Below are 23,312 nucleotides of genomic sequence, written 5' to 3' on the forward strand. Positions count from 1 at the left end.
TAAACTTAGGTGTTTGCTGTTGCCATTCATCATGATGCTCTGTAGCAGGCACAGACAGTAACTGCTGCTGATGGAAAAGAAAAGGTAGTGGAAGGAGGAGGGGAGAAGGAGGTGGGAGACGAGAGGATTGGCTGCTTTTAATGTCAGTCACAGCTGCGGGCCCCAGCGCTTCCGCTGCTCTAGCTCTGGCTCTCCCTTGAACAGCTCCTAGAGAGAACAAGGCGTGCGGAGCTCAGATCACCAGCATCATGCTCCTTGGGCTTGGATCGTAGATCCCCCTCTTTGAACATTAAAATAACTCCTTCGTCCATCAGCGTCCCAGGCAGACCCAGCGAGAAAATACGCACGTGAGAGAGGAAAGAAAGAGGAGGAGGAGAAAAATCTGCAACCAAGTGGACTAAAGCAAAGAGAAAGAGTGCTTTGCGTGCACAGCTGCAAAGTGGGAATTTAAAGAACTGCAGAGAGAGAAATTCCAGCTCATCAGCACATACACATTGCAGAATTACAGATCCAGGTAGAAATGACATCAACAGGGAAAGAAGGCAGCGGAGCTCAACATGCACAATATGTTGGACCCTATCGTTTGGAGAAAACCCTAGGAAAAGGACAGACAGGTTGGTTCTTTTGCAGCAGCACCGGCACTAGAGGAAAGGTGCTGTAGCAGCCAGTGAGGTGTTGGGGATGGGATATTTGAGGGTTTAGGTTTTACCATTTGCTGTTTTAGTGAAGATAATAGTCATAGGGGATTTTTGCCTTTATTTATTTTTAGTTTTCTTTTTAATTGTTTCTTTCTTTCCTTTTTTCCTCCTCCCTCCTCCTCCCTGCACCCCCCCCCCCCAAAAAAAAAAAAAAAAGCCTAGGATGCTTTATGTTCATTTCTCCTGCTAATGGGTGTTGTTCTGGTGACAGCCAGAGTGCATGCAAAGGAAGAAAATAGATGATCTTCTGATGGTGAATTTTCACATCAATTTCTTCATTGCCCTACTTAGGAGCATTTTCTTTTTAATCAAATTATATTGAAATGAAAGGTTCACAGCCTGTAGTATCAAGGAGGTAGTGTTAGCGGGGGAGTCACCAGCAGTATTTCATGACATCATGATTGAAAAGGGTGTAGTCCTTAAGGTGCAGTTGGAGGGGGGGAAATATGTACAGTATGTCTGTGGCACTGACTGCTGTGGGTATTTAGCAAATATGGATGGATGGGCTGGTGATTTTTGTGGGTAGGGTATGAAATAAAAGAAAAATAGAGGATCCGTAGCAGAATTCATTCTGGTTATGCTGTGTTTTTGTAGGAGGGATTGGGGGGGAGGGGAGGTTATTTAATTATTTTTCTTAAAGCTTGTTTATGAAACTAACCCCCAGCAGATTTTCGTGAATGGAACAATGGTAAGAAATATTAAAAAGAGGAAACCGAGTGGAGGGAATTAGCAGAGAGCAGGTGCTTCTGCCCTACATGACATAATTAGATCCCTTAAATGTATTCAAGATGTGGACTTACTGTTGCTTGCTTGGATAGCATATTCACTTCAAGGGCAGGGGAGCATTAATGGGAAGAAAAACCCTTAAAAAGAAGCGCAAATGTCTTCCTTATTTAATTTTTTTTTTTTTTAGTAACAGGTGCAATAAGCAGTGGGATCTGGCAAATTCATTGGGTTGGGAGCCCCCCCAAAGTGGATTGAAACTCGAGATTATAATTTGGGGAAAGGGGAAGATCAGCCATAGGGGGGCTTCTTTGGGCATGTGGGTGTTAAGTGTTGTTCATTATGGTGGGACAATAAAACATGATGCATTGTGGTGTATGGTTTTTTTTTTAATAACCCAGCCGAGCTTTGCCCATCTGTTGTCTAAAGGATTTAATAGGCGTTTCCATCCCCAGCTGCTGCCTCTGCTCTGCCTGCTTCCTCACTGCCCTGCGTGGCAGCAGCTCTGCAGTCCGCAATTTTCTTAGGGACACAGTCAAAATCCAGATCTTTCTCTGTAAGAAGCAATGCTCTTCTGAGATGATTGATTATAAACCACCCCCCCCCCCCCCAATCCTTCCCCTCCTCTTCACAACCCCATAGCAACCGTTCAGAGACATGGATGAAGATGACATCGTCTTCTAGTGAAAGTGACTTTTATTTATATTTAATATTTTCCAAATCTCTTCAGTGTATCAGCTACTAAAGGTAGCTCTCTCTGTCACTATTTTGGTTACCACCTTTATTCTCTGTATAGCTCAATAACCTCTTACTTCTGCAGGAGTATTCTTACTGAAATCTGTTCTGATGATGGTAATGAAAATACCAAAAAATTGCAGTGTATTGATAATAAAGCTGCCCTGTTTCTGCTGCTAATCCTTTCCTGGATAGTCCAGGTGATCAAAGAGCCAGCTGTAGATGACAAATTCATTTTGGTCTTCATCACCATTTCCTTTTTTCCCCTCTCTCTCACCTTCTCAGCACCCCTCCCTCCCCTTTAAATACAATTGTGTCTGAGATTCTTGAAAATACAGCTGCATTAACCTTTTGCTTCATGTCTCATAGCCTGACGTTGTGGTCCTAAAGGGTTATCTGCAGCTTTGGTTATTTTTTTCTCTCTGCTAATCTTCCTATCTTCCTCCTAAGTGATTAGAGATGTGGGGGTGGAGGGAGAAGAAGGGGATGTATTTAGAGGCTTGCTGCTGTTGGCCTCTGCAGTTATTCAACCAGCTGGACAAGGGTGAAAGTTTCCTTTTGCAGTTTTACCATATAACTGATCTTTATAGATAAGTCTTTGCTGTTTGCACACATGAATGCACATAAAATGCACAATGCATGGTGTCTTAGAAGCTGGAGGTGGGGGGAAGAGGAAGAGAAATCTTAAAAGTAACTGATGTCAGTTGATGTCGTCTTTGCTATACCCACCCTTGATTAACAGAATAATGCACTGAGGTGAAATCTAACTCTGTATTAAACATATGTGGCTAAATACAGAAAGATGCCTTCTGGTCTTCTCGCATTTTCTGTGCTAATCAGATTTGGGAGCATGCAGAATGGTGTGAATAGTGTGTGTGGTATGTAGCTAGTCCTCATCCTGCTTGTTTTGGAGGGTAAGCAGGCAACCTGCAGCATTTTAGGGAGAGGACAAGCAGCGCAGCATGAGGGCCTGATTCACCATACTATGTTGTCATGGTGTCTAACTTTGAATTTAGGTTGCATGCAGTAGCATTTGACAGAAGAAAATAGAGACTGTAATCATTCCTTTAGCACTTGACTTTAAAGCTTGGAAGATTGGGAGGTTAATGGTTTGGAATTTTTTTTTTTTCTTTTCCAAAGTGATGGGGAAGAGTGAGAAATAAAATCTGGCAAAATGTAATGATGATCGGAAAGGAAATATAAGTTGTGTTGCAAAGTCCTACTCATTTTGCAGTGATCTTCATATCCATCATTTTTTTTTCTGGGTAAAAAATTCTTGACCCTGTAAAGATATTTCAGATGAGCAGGTATAGCTTTGCTCCCAGACACATTAATATTCTATAAGTGTATTAATCACTCTTAACTGATTTTACTGAGATCAAAAGAAGTGGGTTTTGGGAAGGAGCGTGGGTTCATGATTCTGTGATTCATAGTTCAGGGCAGACTTAGAAAGGGTGCCATGGAGGGAGACCTTAATGGTAAGTAGAACGCTCACTGGTTTTCTCTCCGTGAAGTTCTCACTGATTATCACGTTAAGAGCTGCCTCTGGTCCCTGCAACGAGGTCCAGTTGCCATATCTGTGACAGTAGTGGAACCTGGTGACATCTGGCTGTGGGTGGGCAAAACTGACAGGGAAAAGCCTTCAGTTCAAATTGGTGCGTAACAACCGTTGTTGAAAGTGTTGATTAGAATTCAAAATAGGGTATGCAAAATCTGTCCTGAGTGGCTTTCTGTGCTAGTGCGTCAAGCTTGCTGAGGGTGACTGATGCCACAAAGAGGATTAGGCCTTCTTAGTTCAAAGGAGTTGGAAAAGGGCTACGTGGGGCAGTGCTGAAAAATGTCTGTGCTTAGTTCTTTGCTGGTAGTGAGAATGATAGTGGAACTAAAGAAAATTATTTTGATAATGTAGCACACGAATTTAGCGTATAATTCGAGTACTGTAGTAAGATGGTTTGCTTTTGTAATAAGTTGAATTCAGAGCATCTCTTGTTTACTGCAGTTGGAGGAATAGCTCATGGAATCTGCATTTGAATGATTTTGCAAGAAAACAAGAAGCAGCATAATCTTAATTATTGTACCCCAAAAAATTATTTTATAGAACTGTCAGTGTAAAAGATCATTCCTATATGTACAGGGGTTATTACTATATAGTATATATGGGGAAGGGTTGGTTTATGTAAGTTTCATTGATACATTCTTTTACATTTTTACATTTACATTCTGTTTTAAATGTATTTAACAGTATTGAGGAAAGTATGCGTGTCATGTTACAATAACACACATGGAAACAGTGTGCCTTGAGAAACCCCGGTCATACCTGATCATGAAGCACTGTTTTCGTTTTAGATTAAACAGAGGCTTTCCTCCATTTGCTGCTGATTCTGTATGAAATCAGCTGCTTGCGTATTCCTTGCCTTTTTTTTAAATTCCACAAGTATCTTTGTTCATATGTTTCCTTTGGCCTCATTAACCTCTATTTCACCCTTGAAACTCTTTAAGAGTAATTCAGATTGACTGTAGTGAATGTTTATTAATGAGTGCAAAGATGAGGAACTGAAACACTTCTTGTGAAGGGCTTCAGCATTTCGGAGGGCTTACTTGTGTTTTCATTTAACAGCCACTGTATAGACTTCAGCATCATTGTTTGCTATGGCACCAATTCAATGTCCAGTTGAAATTTCCAAAACGCTGCTTTGTCTACAAGCAATAAAACATTGACTCTAGTAGGAGTTACCGTATTCACTTTGAGATAAACTTGATGAAAAATTTTGTGTTGCTGATCCATTTTGTCTTGTTCCTTTCGTTGTGTTTTAAGCCCAATTGTGCAGTCATTCAATACAAAGAATCCTGCTTGAAACTCGTGGCACTTGAACCTTCACAAAAAGTGTAGGGGGTCCCTTTTCTGCATTGCATACCATATAACTTACAGCTATTTTGGTGTATAACATGTTAATTATATATGAACCATCAGTGAGGTGTTCAGCAGTATGCTATTGGGTTATGTAACAACAGAATCATTAAATTTGGGTCTTAGCAAATTTAATAGCCTTTTATTTAGTGAGGGCTTAAACAGATGTTTCTTTACAGCCTTAATTACCTGTTTCCATGACACTGGCAGAAACTGAAATTTGTTAATTTTTTATTTGTCCAATTTGGTTGAAATGGAAAGCTTCAGATTTATTTGTATATTTGGTAGACAGTGTGATCTCAGAAGCCAGATTTCCTTAGGTAAGTAGGCTAAACAAAGTCTATAATTTTCATTCATACTGCTATAATTTTTTTTTTCTGACCTAGTGTGGTGGATCTAGAGAGAATCTAAAGAGTACAGCTTTATTCTGTTCAGCTGTCTAGATGAATATATTATTATAGAGTTGTAAATCATTGTAGTTCCCCCCATGGCCTTTTTAAACAAACCAATCAGTATATGTTCTGTTAATGTTTTCATATACTTTCCTTAAAGTTTCTTCATATATAGTGAATCCATACCCTTTGCCATGATGGTCTGTGAAGACTTAAATGGTTAATTAGTAATCATAGAAGCAAAATATTGGAAGCAATACAGTGGAGAGTAGAGGTCTTAAGAATGAAATTTTGCCAAGAAAGTTTACATCATAGTGACTTAGACTTAATGGATTTTCAAGTAATGATTTGGTCTTTCTTAACTTTATATAGCTCTGATGTGATTGTTCAAAAGTACTGTTTGCCTGCATTACTGACTGAAGTAAACTAGTATTGCCATGCTGCATGTCTGCACTGCAAAATTCAGATATCCATTTTATGACTTTCACACTTTTTTTTTTTAAAGCAGATTCCTGTTTGCTAACTACAGTGAAAGTGATTTTTAGCTTCCATCCTTCTGCAAACTTTGTAGAGGCATGCCAATTAGTCTTTTACCCCAGTATCAGTAGCAAAATTATTATGAACTTACTGAAACAGGAGCAGGCTCTGAATGATTGTTTTTCTTTGTAAAGCAGAGTAAGCTTTCTCACCCAAGAGTTGTTAAAATTCACATATTGTCAAATGAGTAGGACTATATGACTTTATATACCTTCATTTCAGACATCAGCAGGAACTGCGGAAGCAGTGATTTCAGAGTTCTTGCACTGTTCAAGCACTCTTCTACTTTCTGTCACTGCTCTAACATCATTCTGTGCTGCTACAGCAGGAAGGACTGCATTAGAATGATGAGAGAGGTTGGAGAAATTAAAAAAACTTCTCAATAGAATTATTTTTCAGTGTACTGTAAATTCACCTATTTTGGGGAATCTTTAATATTCTATACTCTAGAGAGTTAAACAGTAATTTTAATTGGTGATAATAAATGTTGATATCCACCTCAAAATTAGTAGGTAGGTAATATAGAACCAATGTAGGTGGTGAAAGAATTCCAGCTTTCAGAAGAAATTTGGAAGGAAATGAGAAATTTGGAAGTAATGCCCTCTGAAGTAATACATTCCTCATGCAATGTGTATTATCCACATAGGAGAACAGTCAAAATAAGAAGAGGTGGAAGCCTGGATGTAGATTTCCGTCAAGGTAAAGGCAGAGATGTAAATGAATGCTCAAGTGATGCTCTTCAAATGCTGTGATACTGTAAATTGCCCTTATGAAGTCAGTCAGTGTTTTAAGTTGAGCTGACTTCATAGGCAGATCATCAAGCCCATGATAAATAGGTACGGGTGGAATTTTTTTTGGTTCTCATGGATTGTTCTATTAGGAAATATCCCAAAGAAATTTTCTGGTTTTGTTTTAAACATACCCAAGATGTTTAGCAATCCTAGTCAATAATGCTGTTTGTTCTGCTTATGGAAAGTGATGAGATTGTTCCATTTTCAGTTCATGCATAAACAATATAATTTTTCTACAAAACATTCATACTGATCTGTAGTGTAACATGAAAAATTTGTTGTAAATAGTGTTCTTAATAAACTTGAACAGTCTTCATCTGCAGTGTCTGTAAGTGGAGAGTGGTTTCCTTTCCCCAACTGTCTTTACCTCACGTATGGGTTGGTTGCACTTAATTAATATTCAAAGATTTGAATTGTACTCTTGAATGTAGTCTGTTGGATATGTTGCATAAGAGTATTACATTCTACTTCTGGAAGTACTCGCACAACTATCCATGTTGGAAGTGCAAATTGAAAAATTAGTTTTCCTGGACAGTTTGGACATGAGTCCCATGAGCACTCTTGCCTGGAAGATGTGACGTTTTCCAGAACGGTTTTTTAAAAGGTGCACAAATGTGATCAAATAAAACTTGCTTATGTTCTAAAAGTGGGCATTTGAAATTATTAATAGTGTTCATCCAGTTCCATTTGATTTATTCTAGATTTAATTTTGAATAGGGATATAACATTTTTATTGACTTATAAAATTCTGGTAAAAACCACACAAAAAATCCACCCAGAAGATTAGTTTTTTTCATTGCTTCATAGCTTTTGAAAATTGGGTTTAATGGAATTTAGGTGGAACAGAGGAAATTGTATTGGTTCCTTCTATAAAAGTGTATTATTAGCTATTGATGTAGCTGCAAGCATTTTTTTCTTGAATGCATCATTTGTGGCAGAGATGCCTATGAGATTGCCGTTGTCCTGTGGACTGTCTAAACAGGAATATATGGTTTCTTTTGCAATGACCTTGGGATACAGTTTTAAAAGGATAATAAATGGAAGTGTGTCCTGAGGCTGAGGATAAGGAGCAATATGGATAAAGAAGGTAAATGACTGTGTTTATATTCAAAAAAAATCCAGGTACGTTCTCTTGCAGATGGTAGTTACCTTCATAGTAGTACAGAGTAACCTTCAGGCTGGTACAGGCAGCTGATGGATAGTTACTCAGTGCTGGAGTGGGTAGAACAGAGTACTTATCTTGAGTTGTCAGTGCTCTTGGTTTTATTTTGAGAAAATTATTTTGTTATTTCCTAAAGGCCACAGAGATCACTGTCAACTAACATAAATTAAAGTAGCCCAAAAGCTACCCTAAATGACTTTTCACAAAGTTCTAATGGCTGTTCTGCTTGCTGTTAGCTTGCTGTTTTGCACCCCATGGCTGTCAGTTAGTTTCTGCCTTTTAGACTTTAGCTGTTGCTAAACTGGCTTCCTTGAATAAAGATTATTGCATACTTAAGAGAAAAACAATTTTTTTTTTTAAATTTCCTGTTCAAATAAATGTGTTTAATTTGTGGTGGTGGAAGTGGTGAGGTTAGACTGGAAGGGACCATTCCCTGTGTAGCTTACCACTGATAACAGGCTGCTCTTCAGTTTCTTATCTAACATCCACGCATTGATAATCAGTGATTTGATAATTAAGGAGTTTGGAAAAAAAGTAGATAATTTGCCAGTCACTGACAAAAGGAGATTATTGCTGGTAAAAGCTTTGTGCCAAAATGTGCAACACCAACTGACAGTAAATGGGTTAATGCAGGGTGCAGGGGGGAATTGAGGAGAGAAACCAGTATCAAGTGGCTTAGGGTGTGCAAGTACTATCTTGTTTTTTGTTGTAACACTATGTGGGAATTATAGGCATGATAATATTTCCAGTACAGTGCTTAACTTTAAAAACATTTTAAAAAAAATTCAAAGTGATGGAAAACTGTTTTCAGGCATCCATTTACTAAGTGCTCTTCTGGCTGCCTGCTTCTACTTACAAAACAACATACTCTCTTCATATCCTGAGGCTCTAGTGAGCCTTTTGATTTTCTATATTCTGCAGTATATGCTTAATGTGGGAGAAAGAAAATCAGTGTGATAATGTGTATTTTTTTAAATAATGTCTACATTACATACGTATTAACAAGCTCTGCTTCTGCAGTGTCATTCCTCTGTGTGTTCAGCCTTATGTGCCATAAGCTGACTGCCCTTGTCATTTAGCTATTAAAAGTACTATTGACTGGAACAAAAATAATGGAGGAGCTTGTTTCTGTGAGAAGCAAACTGGTCTGGATGAAAAGTGCATTCATTTTCTGCTGTCTGTATAAAGTGTACTCTTAGAACTTCAGGCTTCAGTTTCAGGCTGCCGAAGGTTGAACAGCAGTCCTTCACCTGTGGATGAGAATGTACCAGGTCTTCATACTGACCCAGCAGGGAATGTTGATGGAATTGCTTGGCTCTTTATTGTCTTTTGCTCTTTTTCTTAATTATTGTATGAGTGGCTAGCAATGTAAACACTAGATTTCTGCACAGATTATTTTCTTGGAAAAATGAGTTCCTTTTAATAACTGTGACCTGTCCCTAAGATTAAGGAATGGATTTGACTGTTAGATTTTTACCTTACTGGAATCCCTTCGTCCTTCCCAGTAACCTATTCCAAAGCACTCATTGTATTTTCAGGTTGTAAATGATGGGTAGCTTGGCAGTCATGTTGAGATGACCTGCTGTCAGCAGGTACAGGATTAGTCTACAGATTTCCTTTTGAAGTTCTGGTTATCTGCTTTTTGATTTGGTGTTCTTTTGGTGGTTTTGTTTTTTAAACTTGTAAGTTACCTTGCCTCTTTAAACAGGGAAACTGGTTCAAGGATTGGCATCCTGATCTAGAGGATGATAGACAGGTATTTGGTTCTTTCTACAGCTGCAATCTTCTACAGCTAATTAATGAATACTTTAAGAGAGTATTCTCAGAAAACATTTGGGGGTATTATAGTTCCAGGGCTGAGCCCTGAAATGATTTTCAGCCCTGTTGAAATAGATTGACAGTTACTGCTAGAAGAGCTGGTAGAAATACTGTAAGCAAGAAAATAGCCTATCTCTAACTAAACATATATTGTTAGAGATTTTTATTTTTTTTTAACTGTGTGGTCATGATAGACTGAAAAATAAGGTATTTCTAGGGTTTTCTCCCACTTCTTATACAGATGCATTGTCTTTGGGAAATGTAACACTGATGCACTCTGTGTCCTTGGAGAATTATTTTCTCTTGTGTGTGTTTTGTCTTCCACATTTCATGTGTTTTGCCTCAGTTGTGAACTGAGAGGAAAGATAATTTGTGTTACATTATCTGCATATAATTCCATTCATGCTATGGCACTAATCTTAGTTGGGCCTTTGTGTGTGTGCGTATAGGAAGTTCCATTTAAATATAAGAACCTGGCACAGGTTGCCTGGAGATGTTGGGAAGTCTCCATCCTTGCATATATTCACAAACAGACTAGACACAGCCTTGAGCAGCCTCCTGTAGTTGACTCTGCTTTGACCACGGGTATTGGACTAGATGATCTTCAGAGATCACTTCCAACCTCAACTCTTCTGCTGTTCTGTTTTATCTTGTGCGACTAAACCATAACTGTAAAACTACGGAACTCTGTTCCTCCAGTTTTGTACCCTACATTTCCCTCCTTTATATGTCCCTTGTCTCTTGGGCTAGGTAAAGACAGTGTTTGTGGCTCGTTTGGAGCTGTCTCTGCTGCTGGTCCATCTTTTTTCTTTCTCTTGAATACATTAAGGATTAAATCACAATTACTCTTTCCATTGTCAGAGCAGTAGTTTGAATATCTTTTTTTCTGCAGACATTGAGCACTTTGTAGAGTCTTCGAGACTTCCCTTACTCTTTCAGACTTGTTTGAAATTTGCTAATCTATTCTGCTGTTATGGGGGAATTACAGACAGACAGCCTGGACATTTAAATTTTGTTTCCTTAAGAAATCAGGCTAAAGCAAAGCTGTCGTAAACAGCACAGCTTCTCTAATCTGCATCTGGTTTTGAAGGCCATGAGATGCTGCTGTGGCAGGTTGAGATTGCTGGAATACAGCAACTCTTCAGGGATTGCCCTCACCTTGGTAAGACTCTTATACCAAAATTAGGAGGAAAAAGTGGTGCTAAACCACGTTGTGATTCCCTAATGCTGGGGGAATCCCCAGCCAGTTTGATAAGCTGGATTCCTGCCTACTTTCTGCTGCTGGAGCAGTGCAAAGCATGGGGGATGGAGGCTAGAACTTGGTCCTTCCTGTTTGCAAACTGAGCTTAGTGATTGGGGAGTGTGGGAAGAAGGGAGCCCTCTCTGTATTTCCTCCATGTATCCATTTTGGTACAGTGGCAATATTTTGAAGTAGTTCTTTCCTGCAGAAAGCTGAGGGGAAGACTGAGAGCTGTTTGTGTGTTTGCAATGCCTGTCTGTACAAAAATCATCACCAAAGACAAAGCCAAGTATTATATTAGAACTTGGCAATGACACAAGTGCTATAGCCCTATTTAACACGGGCAGTTGTTTTGTTGAAAAGACGTGGCTATGAGTGGCACAGCTTTTAAGATTCCTTATATTTTGCAAGCACCAACCTTAAACAGTTTTTCATTAGCTTTTGAAAATAGTTAAACCTACACTTTTTTCCAAACTTCCCACTCCTATAAATCGGTGAAGCCTGATTAAAATAAGTGATCGTCAACAACAAAGAATGATCTGTTCTAGTGTTTCTGGGTTTTTTCCTGTGCTGCTTTTCTTCTGGATCTGTGGTTTATTTCATTGCTCATATTTGTGACGTCACATCTCTCTTGCTTCTGGTTGTTTCCTGATTGCGCTGAAGATATTACCTAATCAAATTCCCCACTCAGTTACATCGTGCAGTCCCAGTGACTTCAAGGTCTTGCTCAAGTTTATCTGAGAGGGGAGTTTGACCCATGAGCAAGCTTCTCACTGATGGCAGCAGAGGCAGACCTCTGGCGGTGTTCTGTTTAAGAGCAGCCTAGGAATTCATCTCTGCAGAGAATATTCAAGCAAGTTAGAGCATGAAGTGGTATGATACTGTAAGTGAATTAATTTCAAACTGAAAATACAGGCCCAACATTTTACAAATGATGATCTTTCATCCTTAAAGCAGAAGCCTGACTGCTCAGCTAACAGACAAATTAAGGCAAGAAAATGTTTTAATACTTTTAGCAGTAATTCTTCTTTAGTATTCCACACATACATATACTGAAATCAACCAACCAGTTTGTATTAAGCTTCAGGATGTAGGAAATGTCCTTACCTTTATCATTACCGCATCTTTGCTAGAGAATGCAACAGCCAGACTACTACTATGGTTGGGACAGGTGGCTCTTCCTGCTCAGAGGAAATACTGCAAAAATAGGCATAGTTTCTGTATCTGTGTCGTAATGCTGTCATTCCCATTACTCTTACCACCATTGAATCATGTGAGTTACAGCTGAGAGCCTCCTTAGCTCCACCAATGCTTATTTATTCTTAATGTTTGGTGCCTGTGACTCTGTGGAACCAGGTGGTCTGTGGACTGCTTCTCAAGAATTCATAAAAAGATTCATTAGAATAGCAAACTTAACATCATATTTACTGTTCAAGCATATACTTCTCTACTGCAAATTTCTGAAGAGTCCACTGAAGGGAAGAAACTTGTGTGTCGTAGGCCATTTTCTTCCCATTGAAATGGTGGGAATTGAAAACATGGCAAGGCAAAGGGTCTTGATCAAAGGATCACCTTGTGATCAGGGGTGGAACTCTAGCACGGGTGGGTAATACTATTATATCCTGGCACAAGCAGCAGTGAAAATAGGGCAATGCAGACTGTGTGAGGGTTGGGGAAGTATACCAGAGCACCTAAGAACCTTGCCCTGTGTAGAAGTTCAGTCTTCCCTATCGTTACTTGATTATTTACTTGTACCAGTTGTGCCTTTATTTAGCTCTCATGATAAACCCTGCATGATCCACAAATCAATGTGGTATGTCAGATGTGGATGAGCTGTGCATTTATATACATAATGCACTGTACAATTTGTGTATGTAGGAATTCATTTCAGGGTTCGTTTTTTTGTGTATGCAAAATAACAACCGTGTGCATAATCCTGTAGAGTTCTAATTCTGGTGTGAAAGATTGTTTTGTACTCTCAAGGCCTGTTGTATTAAAGGTACTTGACTTCTCAAAGGTTTGGGTCTCTAAAATGCTACAGTGTCCTAGCCAGGTCATTTCTTGGGGGAAGTAGTAGAGATGTGTACAAAACGGGCTCTGTTCATGTCATCGGGCAGTTATAAAGTAGATTATTCAGAAGCAGTAACTATGGCCCTAACAGGCTCGGCCATTGACTTGGGGTGAAGCCTTTGGCAAGTTAATTTAGCTGCTTTTTTTTTTTTTTTTTCCCCTTCTATGATGCTGTGCTCTAAAACTTAAGATAATGCTTGACTTCCCTTTTGGGACAGACAGGATTAGCTAGCTAGTATTGATAACCTTTTCAGAAATAAAAAGCAGCATGGAAAGACCTGGGATAACCCTACTATTTAGGCCTAGTGATTTTTATTATTTATTTACTGATTTTGCTAGTGTTCATTTTTGTAACTTCGTTTTATTTAGTGTACCTCTGTGGATTTTCATCTCCTGAGGATAGATTGGACCATACAGCTTGGTCTGTCCAGGTGATGATACCTTTTCATGCTGTATTTGTCTTCCGTAGCTTCTCCTTTTCATTATTGTAATATTGATTCATAAATGCTGAATTCTCTGTGGCTGCAGTTTAAAACTAAAGTTGTTTTAACTATGTAATAAAATAGAAAAATTGCTTTGATGTTCTTACTTTGACAATTTGTGCCTATGCTGACTTTTGTTGCTGCCTTCCTTAGGGACATTTCTCCCTGATCTCTCAAACAAAATGTCACTGAGTAAAACTATGTTTTTATGATGCTACGTGTTCTACTTAAGATTTATAACTTGGTCACTTTTATTTATGCTCCCATGGAGCTGGTAGAATTATACTGCGTTGTTAAAATGCAGCAGTTTCATTTTCCTGCAGGCAGCAGACCTCTGGTGGTGTGGGATTTTTCCTTTTTTTTTTTAGTCATCTTCGGAAATTCTGACAGACTGATAGAAAAGCCTTTAAAAATGCCTTAAATTAAGCTGACACATAGTCCCATAGTGATTCTCTTTGCCTTTCCAATCCTCACTGCATCACCACTCCCACCTAAATTTGGAAGTGGAATGTAAAAGGCAAAATAAGGTTAATAAATGCACCCAGTTGATAATACCAACTTGATAATACAGTCTTATTTGGCAAAATGATATTTACCAAATATTATTTCATTAAGTTTCAGCTTCCAGAACTATTGCCTGGAAGGGGTATAGGTCAGTGTGAAGTGGGTGGCAAGGCTAATGGGTTATTCTAAAGACTGGCTGAATTGTTAGGAATGCAGGCATTTCTGAGGAGGCTGGTGATGAACTTGAAAATTGAAATATCAAAGAATTTTTTAAAGGGTTGACCTTACTAGTCTGTTATATGGGCTTTAATGATTATTATATTGCTAATTACTGCCTAGAAAAAATATTTCAACTAATGGGGAGGGAGAATTTTCTCAGCACTGCCCTAGGAGTGAAATTTATCCTTTTGCTAGTATGAGATTTAACTGTCACTTGAGTCCCACTTAAGACCAATTTTAAGTATTAAGTTATGTACTGGGAGGTAAAAACAGGAGTTCAGAAAGTAGATAAAACATTACTCTTTACTATTTTTGAGATGGTAAGCCAGAGTTACATGGAAATTTTTTTTTTTTTTTTAATTATTAAAGCTGTGCTAGGGATGCATTTGGCTTGTTCCCTTTCCAGGACTACACTAAATGTCAAAATCATGTTGTATCTGCAACTGTGTTACTGCATAAATACTTGTGTCTTTGTAAGAAGACATACATTTTCGTTATGATTGAAGCCTGAAGTTGTATTTAAAAGAAAGAAAAGAAAAAAAGAAAAAAAAGAGGGGCAAAACCAAAAAGGCAAGCTTTTACATAACTGAAGCTGCACAGTAGTAATTTCTGCAGTTTCACGTTTTAGGGCAAGTAAGTCCAGTTAAAATTAGTTGTTTTAAAATGTACTGATTTTTGCCTGTGATGTTTGAAACCTACTGTGTGTCTGTAAAGTGAAGCAAAAGTTACTGACTAGGTTTGTGCGGTTTTTTTGTTCCGTTTTTTATTTGTTTGTTTGTTTTCAATAAGACTAACGGGATTGGTAAATAGAAAGTATTAAGATACAGAATAAATCATACTACTTTAAATGATAGACAGTGCTTCTAGTGTATGAGCCCTTCTCGGTATTTGGTTGAACTTCCTACAGTGGACAGCAAAGAATACAAAATTGAGACCTTACTGGATAATGCTTCAGGTCACTTGGGATATAATTGCTAACAATTATCAGGAGAGACATTTATGCCAGCTAAGACGTATGATGCAAAAGTATTGTTTCAGCCATGACACTTTTGGGAGTATAAGCCTTGACTCGGTTTGCCTCAGTTATGAAGGCTGTCCAGCCTAGTGCATGTATCACTTGAATAGTTTGGAGTCAGAGTCTGATCCATATAAAGAACTCTCCTTGCACGTAGTATTAAAGGGATAGTGTCAACTTCTGACTTTTAATTCTTGCAGTTAACATGGGGTGACAAGGAAGTAAAATGAAAGGGGAAAGCTCAAAAGAAGAAAATTCCTCATCCCCCACCCAGTTACCTTGTCACTGATCTTGAAAATGAAAGTTTACTCAAGATTTTCCTGCTCTTGAGTGTAAAGAAATAAATTTGGGAGTAAATCCACTGAACTGAGTGGAGATATGTTGGCATAAAAATAAGATGAGCAAAGGGGGTTTTGGCATCTTGAACAATTAAAGATTCAGAGCTTTTGTCACCTTTTTTTTTAAACATAAAAAAATGGAGAATCATCATAGAGGTCAAGGCATCATTAGTTCTTGAATAACCCACAGTCTCCAAAACATGATTTTATTTTGCTTATTCAGATTATCATTTGTGATTTAAGACACAAAACACTGTAACACATGCTGCAGTAGGTTGTTGGTCATCTTTTGGAGGCAGAGTAAAAATGGATTATTACCTGCTCAGGCAATAAAAATAAAAAAACCCAAAACTTTGGGCCCTCCCTATCCTTTTAACAGTTGGACTTGATGATCTCGAAGGTCCCTTACAACCTTAATGATTCTGTGATTCTTTTTCCTAAATGTGCATGTCAAATTGGTGCTGAGGGGCCTAAGCAAAACAACTTTCTGCCATTCATTGGAGAGGGTTACAAACTTTTAAACTAAATCCATAAAAATGGTAACAGTGCAAAAGCCGTGATAAGGGAATTCATTTTTTAAAAAATTGAATTTGCCCTGTCTCTACGTAGAAACAGTGGTGAGTCACCACTGTGGGAACAAAGTGGCATATGGTTTTGTGAAGCTTGCCACTGTCTTCCAGTGAGCTGACATCACCAGTTTTAAATGAGGATTTTCAGTTGTTTTTTTTTCCATATTCTTTTATGCTAATGTCAGACCAGTTTCAGCTCCCTGCATTTCTTTCTAAGAACAAAGTTTTGACACAAGCCTATGGTAATTCAAAGCTTTAAAAAAAAAAAAAAATAGTTACTGGACTGGGGATGAGGTGGCAGTGAGTCATATTTCAACAAGAGAAATATGCCTCCCCCCGAATCTTGATGATTCTAAATACTTCTTCTAGTGAAAATCTCAAACTATGTTTATTTCCACCCTAAAAATGAATTGAAGTGGTTTATGGCCACTGCTGGAGTGTTGAACTTGGTAAGACTTTTGGTTTGATCCCAGTGTAGCTCTACATGTATCCTAGGAGGAATTAAATCTCCAAGACTTTATTCTCTAACCTTAGCAGAGAAACAGCTATGATTATAGTGTCAGTAGCCTGTCTCAGATGCACATATTCTTTGATTTCCTGTTACCTCCTAACCTGCAGAGTTCTGAGATTTGAAAGGAAAGTGTTTAAAATTCATTTGCCCTCTTACTGGCTCTGTTTTTGTTCCTGGATGTGTTTGGTAATGTGACCTTTGCAATTTTTGCCATCCTAATGTTTGTCCTACTGTGAAATTGCATAGATATGCTATTTCACCACATTTTGGAAGTTGTGTAATGTGAGCCAGTTCATATGCAAAATAGTATTTAAATACCAGTTTTCAACTGACACATTGCTGTCCTAGAGTTTTTGTTTTCCCCCAGCTATAACAGGCTGTTTTACATGACAGTCTAAACTTGTCCCTGGTCATCAGCTTTGTACCATTTGTCTTTTTGTTCAGAGATTGTGTTTGACATGAAAAATCCTCCATAATGATGGATCAGATTTTTGTTCTTTCTACACTTGTATTATGTTTTTTCTTTTCCTGTTGCAACTCCAGTGCTTCATTGACATTTCTTTGGGTTTAGAGCAGTATAATGTCCCACTATGGACCTTATTGTCTTTCATATGTCCATATAAGAGTCACCATACTGAAGTCAGTGAATGTGTGTTGCCAGAAATCTGTTTTAAGTCAGAATAATTTGTAGTTGCTACTCATGAATTACATGTAGACTAAACAGCTTCAGCAAAGACTAGACCATAAGCATTAAAGGGTATATTACCAATTCTCTTATTGTCAACTGTGATGCTTATTTAAAATGACATACACTGCTGAAGCGAAGCATTTAGTAACTGAAATCTAAGTGGGTGACTAAGAAGCGCAATACATGTGCAATAGCATTGTTTTTTTTGTCCAGTTGCGTGTTTCCAAAAAACCTCATCTCTGACTCTCATAGTAACAACTATTGACAGTATTGGAAGTAACTTTCTTGCTTTTCTTATTCCTCTGATGTGATATTAAACCTTTATTCTTTGGCATTCAGCATGTCAGTGGTGTAGGATCATCTTACTGCTTACCCTTTGATTTTTCACTCTTTCCCTGGGGCAACTTTCCCTGCTGGATGCATCTGGGTTTAGCTTGATTCCCAATCTCGCCAGCAGCATTGTAAAATCGAACCACAGCATTTGAAAAAACTGCTCTATTGAAAAACAAGCTGGAGCAATCCAGACTTGGATTTCAAAGGGAATGGAAAGGTCTTGATCCATGCTGCTGTTGCAAGCTCAACACCATGGAGTCTGATTGACTGTAAGCTCACTTACCATTATGAAAAACTGAAAGGTATTTAGTGTAATGACAGTCTATAAAAGTGGGATATGTGAGATCATGAAGAAGCCCAGAGCCTACTTCTCTCCACAGGCAAATTCATGCTCTGCTTATGCTGTTGTAAAAATGGCATGATGGTTCTGAGGCTATCAAGTCTTACTTTAGGTTTACACTGCTGCACAGGAAACACAATTTAACCATGCATTACTCTGGAAACAGTCTGAATTTGTATCCCATCACCTTAATTGGAGTTGATTTCTTTTATCCAGTGTAACTGAAAGAAAGGTCAGGTTCTGTGACTATGGACTAGATCCTCAACTGGTGCTATTTGGTTAAGAGCCTTCGACTCCATGCTGCTGGACTGACTTATGCTGGTTATGGATTTGACCTATATAAAGGCAGAGACTATAAATTTTAAATTTGAGAAAGAGTCTAAATGTTGGATTCTCTCTTTTCAAACATTGCTAGTTGAGATAAATACATAACCACACACATTATGAAAAGTACTGGTGTCTAAGGTTTTAGATACCACACCATTCCCACAACAAGATGCGTATTTGTTTCTGTCTTTGGAAAAAGCCTTTCCGTAATCTTTACCTTTTTCTTTACTTTCTTTCTGTAAGTAAATGATCTTTGAATTTATAGCAGCTGTATTTCTATGTTTTATAATAGCCACAGCTTGGATATTGCCTCTATTCTAAGCTATCCACAGGTACTTACAATTCTCTTAGAAAATTGACCTTTGGGTTTAAAATTCTTCTGCTTGACCTCTAGTCCAGGAATTACTTCTTTCTCTCTCAAGAGGTCGTGATAAAAATCTATATGACTAAGTTTACTTTATCTGACTGTTGGCAGCAGGAGGTGTCAAGGAAGGGGAGGTCAGTAGTTCAATTCCTTGCTGGAATTAAATCCTTGAGAAAATAAGGATAATCCTTCATTTGAGGTTTACTCGGTTGCTTCCCAGTACTTAGCTTGCTCCACATCGGACTTCATAATTTTTGTACTTCCTTTCCTTCTTATTTGAAGGCCCATAAATTGTTAATTTTATATTAATACCCATTGATAAATAGTCACATAGGTGAAACATGCACAGTTAAACAGAGATACTATTAGTTTCAGGTAAAATTTTAAATCTGAGGTCTAAACATCTTTGAATTTCAGAAGAGTGCTTGTAGGAAAAGTAGTTTTTGTTCCAGAACTGAAAACAACCAAATACTTACTTTTCGTATGAGTAAGATGCAAAACCGTCTTTTTGAGCAATTTTGGATGTTGTCCAAAATCTCATGCTGTTTGGCACTGTCAAGGCCAAACATCATCCTAGTTCAACTTTGTGTATGACTATACTGCTGTTACTAGCCAGGCAAGAAGGAGGGCTCCAGACTGCTCTGATGAGTCAGGCTGCTATCTGAATTGGCTAATTTGAAAGTGCCTTGGTTATCTCTACTCTACTAGCAGTTTTAGACCGCTTAGTTCTTGATGGGCACAACAGGAATGTTATGATAAAACATCCTTTTTTTTTTTTTTTTTTTTTTTTTTTGTATCAGACCAGTGTTCTCTCTTGTTATGGTATGGTGTAGTAGGTGTTCAGTGGACAGTTTTAGAAGTGTTGCAGCAGCTGACTTCAGAATCACCAATAGTAGGATTTTTTTTTCCCCCTCAGTATCTGTTGATTAGTAATTGCCTTCTATTTGAATATGTCAAAGCTTATCTATTGATTGATTTTTATTCTAATATAGGGATATGAATCTATTCCCAATATCCATCTGTATTTCAGTTATATGTGACTGTATATTTTACAAACCCCCAAATGAATGAAATGGAGCATCAAAATCCTTTTCTCCTTTTACTTCCTTCTCCATTTAAAACTTTGTTCCCTTTTACTTTATGGAGATAACACATTCTGGTCTTAAGAAAAAGCGGCATTCTTGATATATCATCTTTATACCTTTCATCATCTTGTGCCTTTGTCTAACGTTATTTAGTATGTCTCTCTTTACTCAGGTCTTCAAAACTGGCAATCTGTATATTTTCATTCTACCCTGATACGATGCTCATGTACTCATCATTTTTGCTGCTTAGCTCTTAATGTTACCAATTTCTGTTGTGTATTTTTTGAAGTCAACTGAGGATGTATTGTTGATTTATACATTGGCATTATCTCATTCTCAAGTATAATTTTTTATTTCATTGTTCAATGATTTGTTGTCACTTTTGATTACCTCTGCACATAGAGTTGATATTTTTATTACGCTGTCCGAAGTAATGGTAAGTCTTTTCTTGAATGACTGCAGTTAACTTGGGAGTCAGAAATGTATATTACTAGTTCACATTATTCTTTCTATTATGCATTTGTCAACACTGTCCATCCACCAAGCTTTGATATTTCATTGTTTTAAGTGCTTATTGTGGGACTTAAGTAATACATTGGTCTTGTGCTAGCCTATTGTGCAAGGGTAAATTTCACCCTTTATGAACTGATGCATCCTGTCACATTAATCAGGGATGTACTGTGTATTTCCTAGGGCAATATAAAGGATCAAATTTCCCTATTAACCCCTTCAGAACTGAATTAAGTGTTGATGCCTTATCTAGAATGTGTACCACAAACTTGATGTATCATGATCTGTAGTTCTGGTGATCTTGGTATGACCATAGAGGAAATAGAGAAGTAGCAAACTGGTAGCTGGTTACTTGAGATATCCTGAGATTGAAAAGGTGGCAACTAGTGTATCTAGGTGTTGAGAGATTTGTGGTTGTTTTTTGGTTTTTTTCTTCTGTCACTCCTTCTATTTGTAACATAGCTTTTTTCAAAGCAAGTCCATAAAGGTTCCCTCAAAGCCTAAAAAATTAAGTGGAATTTTGAAGAAGTGACTGACTTATGCCGATCTATCCTTTTGCTTTTATTAAAAGGAAAAATCCATTTCTTCTTTGCTGTTCCATGAAAGATTTCCTAGGTAGGTGAGCAAACAGCTGGACTCAAGCTTAGGAGGTTTGATTTCTTTAGTTATCTCTGATTTTGTGACTTGTTTTTTGACACTTGTGTTTTGTCTCCTATAATGTTGATAATGTTCTTTACACAAACTACTTTGAGAGTTGCAGACTCAGTGTTCTCTAAAAGCTAGAGAATTTTTTTGAAGTATAGTGTATCATAATATATAACAGGGTTTGCTGATTCTGATTTGCCTTTCTGTTGGTCACCAAAAATATCAACAAATGGACAAACCAAATAAAACATCTCTCCTCCATATCCCCCAAATGAGGGGAAAATAAAAAGCTATGAACATGATTCTTCTTCCTACTTCCTGAAAATACCCAAATGAAATAAAACCGCAGTGTAAAAGGTGTAAAAATGTGAACAGATGGAAGAATTTTCTTCATCCCTGCGAGCTTATTATTATTATTTTGACCCTTCTGGTTTGGGAAGAGAACTTGATGGGTTCAGTGATCACTGATTGCTGTAAAATTGGCAAACTGTGCCCAGCTGTTCAGTGGATGCTTGTCTGATCATGGAAATCCTGTTTATGAAGTAGAACAGGGAGAAAAAGAGGAACTTGCTGGTATCTTGATGGATTTAGTGTTACACAGTAGCATCTGCTAAACACACAGTGACTCTTTTACTTAGCAATTTAAACTAAACCCCATAATTATTTAATGAGCAACGTCCCTCTTTCTCTCCCATTTGTTTCACTCTCCACCCCCCCAAAAGCGCTGGCTTCAGCGTCTATGTAAGGCATAGCTTAGTCTGTTTACCCACTGCCCACCCTGGGTATTGTGTACGTTGTTTTGATTTCTTTGTTAGTCTTTATTTTTTTAAATGTTTGTGAAATTGCAGGGAGGGAGGAAAGAAACAGGACCTTTAAATGACAATCCACAGTTCCTATTAACTAGTGACAGATGCCTTCTGACATGACATTTTAGAGACTTCAAGGCTCTTGATAATAGTATTTGTGGTTTGGGAATGACCTTGTGTATCAGAAGGTCTTCGCCTATCCTGCACGTCACCATGAGTTAAACATTCTGGCGAAACAGCACAAAACCAGTAAGTGCTGTGTCTGAGGCTCCTGCAGCCTCTTTATCTCCTTGTCATGTTTAGGGAGAAAATGGATGTATCTTTCTAGAGAATAAGGAGAGAATTTTGCTGAAAGGAAATAGCTGCTCATGTATGCTTAGAGCAGTCTACAGGCTATTCTGGTAATTTGACTCAGTCATAGGTAGTGTATGGAAAAAGAACTGCAAGAAGTCTGATATGAAGCCAGTTCAGCACCTTGCAAACAAACTTCTGGACTCAGTAAATCATTTATGTCTTAAGCTACTCTAGTTAAACTAAGTTTGTCTTACTTATAGTTGCCTGTTTATATTAACTTTTATTTATGGTGCTAGATGGAGAGTCAAGTGAACGTTGTGTTTCAGTTTCCACAACCAACTTTTTCTCCAGCTTACTGAAACAGGTCATGCTCATTTGCACGAACATAGCAATCAGTTACTGAGGGGGAACGGTTGCATCATCAGAACTGAGGATTATGATTTAGATTCAGCAGTGGAGAACAGCAGTATCTGGATTATGTAAATGCTTGGGAGTACTGTTTTGTATCTAGAGGTTTAAGGTTGGAAAACAAGATCTGAAGGGCTTGGTATTTCAAATAATGCATTCACTTATAATGAAACTGTGATAGAACTTACAGTTATTTTCTGGTGTTGTACTGTGAAGCTTTGTCCTGATCATGCTTCAGCTTTGGAGTGAGTTCCCACCAATGTGAACTCCTTATCAGAGACTTGAAGCCAATCTCTTCTAGTTGCCACATTGACTGAAATACAGTTCTTCATTACGTGTCAGGGTTGGGCTTCTGGACTTCACAAGGACTGAAAAGGCTGTTGCTTCTAGAGAATGCCTCCCAACTTCTCTGGGGTGCCCTACAGGAACCTGATGGGTGGCTGGAAACAGGAGGCCAGTCTAAGGGCTATGTACAGCAAATGAGCTCAGGAAAAGGACTATTAAAGGAGCATCCAAATCTGATTTTTCTTTATTTTTTTGCAAGGATTCTTATCTGAAGCGTAGCCATTGTTAATGAAACCTTTCCTGCATGTCACGTTGGACCTCCTGGTTCTGCCCCTAAGACTTGCTGAAGCCATAAATGAGGAAGACCTTCAGGGTTTTGCCACTCCTTTTGTCTTCCTTAGTGAGGATCTAAAGGGTCTAAAGCATCATCAGAACACTTTATTTGCTGCTGGGTTTGGTCTGAAGTAGTCTGAATGAAATTCTTTTTGGTCAGCAGGAAATTCCCTGTGTTAGTG

General features: G+C 38.1%; 1 protein-coding gene across 2 annotated transcripts in view; it reads left to right on the plus strand.

The window, feature by feature from the left end:
• The first annotated feature begins 269 nt into the window (after positions 1-269).
• The window catches only part of BRSK2 (BR serine/threonine kinase 2), a 321,648-nt gene continuing 298,605 nt past the window's right edge, over positions 270-23,312 (plus strand). For both annotated transcript variants that reach the window (XM_082000492.1, XM_082000493.1), the window contains exon 1: positions 270-614. In XM_082000492.1, the coding sequence (XP_081856618.1) occupies positions 521-614 (94 nt within the window). In that variant the 5' untranslated portion in view covers positions 270-520. The remainder of the gene's footprint in view (positions 615-23,312) is intronic.

This window comes from Phaethon aethereus (assembly GCF_964289735.1).
Source record: "Phaethon aethereus genome assembly, chromosome: 5".
NCBI classification, from domain to species: domain Eukaryota; kingdom Metazoa; phylum Chordata; class Aves; order Phaethontiformes; family Phaethontidae; genus Phaethon; species Phaethon aethereus.